The sequence below is a fragment of the Corvus brachyrhynchos genome, unplaced genomic scaffold (genome assembly GCF_000691975.1).
Source record: "Corvus brachyrhynchos isolate BGI_N302 unplaced genomic scaffold, ASM69197v1 scaffold47, whole genome shotgun sequence".
NCBI classification, from domain to species: Eukaryota; Metazoa; Chordata; class Aves; order Passeriformes; family Corvidae; genus Corvus; species Corvus brachyrhynchos.
This window is the reverse complement of record NW_008239292.1, coordinates 766,460-771,091: the sequence shown is the minus strand read 5'-3', so window position 1 is coordinate 771,091 and position 4,632 is coordinate 766,460. Positions and strand designations below refer to the sequence as shown.

Here is a 4,632-nt window from a genome sequence, read left to right as displayed (position 1 = left end):
TCCTGCAGCTTCTCCATCTCCTCCTTGTGCGCCAGCTCCGACTCCTCCAGCACCCGCCGCTGCGCCGTCTCCTTCTTCAGGAACTCGATCTCCCTGTGGGGACCCGCAGGGGTGGCTGCACGTCCCCGCAGCCAGGGGACATCCCGGGGACCCCGGGGCTGGGTGTCAGGGCAGGAGCCCGCTCGGCGGGGCTCTCCCAGAGAATGGGCCGTGCCCAGGAAGGAGCTGGTGCCCCGCGGATCACGGAACCAGGGAATGGTTTGGGTTGGAAGGAGCTTAAAGCTCCTTCCCTGTCCCAGGGTGCTCCAGGCCCCGTCCGACCTGGCCTTGATGGATCCAGGTCAAGGGGGAGGTGATGGTCCCTGCCCAGGGGAAGGTCCCTGCTGATGGGCAGAGGGTGCCCAGAAGGGTTTGGTGCCCCAGGGACGGGTCTGAGTCCAGGGGAAGGTCCCTTCCCAGGACGGAGCCGGCTCCCCAGGGATGAGCCCACACCCAGGGAAGGTCCAGGGCCAAGGCCAGAGGGTGCCCAGGCTGGATTTGGCACTGCAGGGATGTGTCCCTGCCCAAAGGAGGGTCCGTGCCCAGGGACAGAGGGGTCAGAGCCCCTCAAAGGGTTCCACACCACGGGGACAGGGACAGGGGCTGCCCAGGGGATGGGACACCCTGGGGACAGGTCCCTTCCCAAGGGGACACTGGGAGCTGCCCTCACTTCTGCTGGTACTCCTTGATGAGCCTCTTGGCCTTGCTGTACTTGCGCTCCAGGGTCTGGTACTGGGCCTGGGTCTCCTTGAGGTGCTCGTCCACGGCCTGGCACAGGTTCTGCGCCTCCATCCAGTAGCCCTCGAGCTTCTCCATGCGCTCCTTGTTCTCCTCCACGCTCTGCTCCAGCTGGGCCTTCTCGGCCCTCCAGCGTGCCTTCTCCTGCTCCAGGCACTGCAGCTGGGAACAGGGGTGTCACCACGGGGTGTGGCACAGACAGGGAACAGGGATGGGATATGGCATGGCACAGCATGGTACAGCCAGGTGACAGGCAGGAGGGCGTGGAATGGCCCGTGCAGGGCAGCTGGAGAAGGACATTCGGGGTACCAGGGCAGCTGTCAGGGTGTCCCCCCCCCCCCAGGCAGCCGGGACCCCCCCTCACCTTCCTCTTGAGCTGCTGGATCTCAGCCTCGGTCACGGCGTGTTTGATCTGGAGCTGTGGGAGAGCCAGGGTGGGCACGGGGTGGGCACAGCCCCCCGGGCGGGCACCCCCTGCCCTCCCCCAGCCCCTCCTCACCTCCTTGAACTTGTGCACCAGCTTCTCAGGGTCCATCTCCACGGGGGACAGCGTGTCCTCGTTCTCGGCCAGCTCAAACACCTCGATGGCCATCTCCCCGCTGGGGAACATGGGGCTCATCTCCTCCTCCTCGTCCGTGGCGTATTCCCCGGTCTGCGGTGGGCACGGGGCGGGGTTGGCACCTGCGGGTGCTGCCCCAGCCCCGTGTCCCCTCCCGGCTGGCGCTGTCCCCTCACCTCCTCGTCGTCCTCGGTGTACTGGGTGTAGCGCTGCTCCATCATCTCCCGCTGCCACCGCTCCTGCTCCAGCGTCTGCTGGATCAGCTGTGCCACCTCACTCTGCTCGCCCGGCTTCTCCCGCCCGATCAGGAACCTGGGGGGCACCGCGGGTCAGGGGGCACGGGGGGCACCCAGGAGGCACAGCCAGGGGACGTGCCTGCAGTGCTCCCAGCAGCGGTGGGTTTTGGGGGTGCTGCGGGGGCTGGGGATGAATTGGGGGCACTTTGGGGAGCACCAGGGTGGCACTTTGGGGAGAGATGGGGGGCTCTGGGGACAGGCTGTGGGGCAGGGATCCCCAGGGGGCTCAGCACGGACTGGGGGTGTCTCGGGGCTCCCCAAATTCCGCCCAAGCCCCAGCTCGTACCGGACGCGGCCCTTGGTGTTCCTGAGCACGGAGGCGGCGAAGCTCTGCGTGACCCCCACCAGGCTGGTGCCATCCACCTCCACGATCAGGTCGTTCACCTGGATCCTGGGGACAAGGACACCGTCACGGCCCCTCACCAGCTCCGGGGCACACCCGGAGCCCCTGGCAGCTCCCAGGCCAGCCCCAGCCACACCGGAGGCTGCTCCCGGCCGTACCTGCCGTCCCGGGGGGCTGCCCCCCCTTCCGTCACTGTCTTGACGAAGATTCCCAGCTTCTCCAGGCCCATGTCGGCCCCTGCGCCCATCCCGATGATGCTGATCCCGAGCCCTTCGGAGTCTGCGGGGACGACGAGCCGTGTCCTGGCGGGGTGGCACCTCCAGGGGGATGCCCCGCCGGGCTCCGGGGGCGGGTTGGGGGCAGGACCCACCTTTCTCCAGCTCCACGGGGAAGAGGTCGAGCCTCTCCACGCGCTTCTCCAGCTCGTACTCGGCCGAGGCCGCCATGGGATCCACGTCCTCATTGCGGCGGTCGTAATCCTCGTTGGAGTAAGTGCTGAACACCTGGGGGATGAGGGAGGGCTCAGCCAGGGGCAAACCCCACAGGAACCCCCCGGGAATACTGGGCTGGGACTGAGCCCACGAGGCACCGGAGAATCCCCATCCCAAATCATGGAACATGGAGCGAGGGGGAGCTGGGGGAGGACAAAGGGGTTGAGGATGGTTCTGGGAGAGGGCACGGTGCCTGGAAGGAAGGAAGGAAGGAAGGAAGGAAGGAAGGAAGGAAGGAAGGAAGGAAGGAAGGATAAAGAGAAAGATGGGGCACCTCAAATCCCTGGGGATGCTGACCCCCGTTGTGGGGCACCCCTAAACCCTTCCTGGCCGAGCTGGGATGTGCCACCAGGCCGCTGTCCCCAGGCTGGTGCCACGTCCCTCTCCCTGGGGGCTGCCGGGGAGGGGCTGGCTGGGCCTGGCAGATGTCCCTGGAGGGGCCCCGGCCCCGCGGTGCCACCGGAGCGAGTGGATTAGGGATAACACACGGGGATAAAGCCTGGCCACAAAGGGTATTAGGGATGAGTGTCAGGGGACAAAGCCCAGTGACACCCATGGACGGGCAGGACCCACTCGAGTGGCACCCAGGGGTGACAGGGAGGAGCAGGGCGGGGGACACACCAATGTCCCCCTGTCCACAAGAAGTTCCTGGGGGGCTGTGGGGTTCCCTACTCATCCTGCTGTGCCCCCCACCCTGTCCCCATGTCCTGGGGGATTTGGGATGTGTGGGGGGCCTGGAGTGGGTTCCAGGGGAAGGGGCCGGGCTGTGTCCTCAGTGCTGGGCTGGGCGGGGGTCCCCAATGTCCCCACTCCCCCAGCGGGTTTGGGGGGCTCAGCATCACCCGGGCAGGGGTCTGGGGTGCTCGGACACCTGGGTGCCCACCCCACCCACCCCCTCTGGTGGCCCCTCTCCCCCATGCTGAAAGGCTTTGGGGTGAGCAGAGCACCCCAAAAAACCCATCCATAGGGTGAGCAGAGCACCCTAAAAACCCCTCCACGGCCAGGGCACCTTTCCCAGGGCCGGGCTGGCCGGATCCCACGGGACCACGGCTCCCCCCGGCGCGCAGCCCCCCAGCACACGGCCACCACTGTCCCCCGGCCGGGCCACGGCGAGTGGTGACCCCCCACCCACAAGGGGCCCGCTGCTCCTGCGGTCGGGGGGATCCGAGCGGGAGGGAACACCCCAAAATAGCTGCACGGCCCCTTTATCCCCCCCCTCCCATCCCGGGTGCAGACCCCGAACCCCGCAGGATCCCTGCCGGGAGCGGGGGGTGCTGCCGCCCACCCGGCCACGCTGCCGAGGCACCTCCCCTTCCTTCCTCCCCTTCCTCCCCTTCCTCCTCTGCCTCCACTTCCCGAAACCGTCCTGGGCACCGCGTTGGGCACACGGGGGGGGCACATCGCCCCCATCGCCACCTTGTCCCCAGGGACCCCCGGGCTGGGAGGAGCCCCGGGCCCGAGGGATGCCCAGGACCGAGGGTGGCCCAGCCCCGGCCCCCAGCACCTCACACCGGGGTATTTCGGGCATCCCCACCCAAAATATCGAGCGGTTTTGGCCCGGCCTGGGCACCGCAGGGGGCTGGCAGCGTGTGCTGTGTCTGGCCCACCCCAGAGGGTCCCGGTGCCACCTGTCCCCATCACACCGGCCCTGGGGGTCCCTCATTTAGGGGGGACCCCCCATGCCCAGGCATGGCCCTTCATCAACCAGCTCATCAACCAGGCCCAGGCCCTGCTTCCCCCAGCACAGGGACAGGGACAGGGACAGGCAGGATTCCATGTCCCAGGGGGATGGGGACACAGAGCCCCAGCCCCCTTTTCTGTCCCCGCCAAAGGGGTGATTTTGTGGGGTCACATGCCCCAGTCTGAGCTGCCCCTCACCCTGGTACCCCTCACCCAGGTGCCCTCCCTCCCTCCCCAGCCGCCCCATGCCCCGCCAGGCTCACCTGGATGGGGGCCGTGCTGAACTGGATCTTGCGGTTGGGGACGGGCTCCTCTTCCTCGGACAGCCCCGGGATCTCTACACAGCCCGACTCAGGCTCGTACAGCCCTTCGGCCTCGTCCTCCTCCTCCAGCCCGCTGCCCCCCGAGTCCTCCCCGAGCCCGCTGTAGGCACTTATGTCCACCAGGTCCGCCTCGGAGCAGTCCTCCTTCTGGGCCTCCTCGGAG

The 4,632-nt window shown here is 67.9% G+C and overlaps 1 protein-coding gene across 1 annotated transcript in view; it reads right to left on the bottom strand.

Moving 5' to 3' along the window:
• Positions 1 to 705: 705 nt before the first annotated feature.
• Positions 706 to 4,632, bottom strand: part of COL1A1 (collagen type I alpha 1 chain) — a 31,015-nt gene continuing 27,088 nt past the window's right edge. Inside the window, exons 43-48 of the mRNA XM_017740491.1 lie at positions 2,134 to 2,334; positions 1,919 to 2,023; positions 1,513 to 1,648; positions 1,277 to 1,429; positions 1,142 to 1,195; positions 706 to 939 (exon numbers count right to left, since the gene is read on the bottom strand). Of these exons, the coding sequence (XP_017595980.1) occupies positions 706 to 939; positions 1,142 to 1,195; positions 1,277 to 1,429; positions 1,513 to 1,648; positions 1,919 to 2,023; positions 2,134 to 2,334 (883 nt within the window). The remainder of the gene's footprint in view (positions 940 to 1,141; positions 1,196 to 1,276; positions 1,430 to 1,512; positions 1,649 to 1,918; positions 2,024 to 2,133; positions 2,335 to 4,632) is intronic.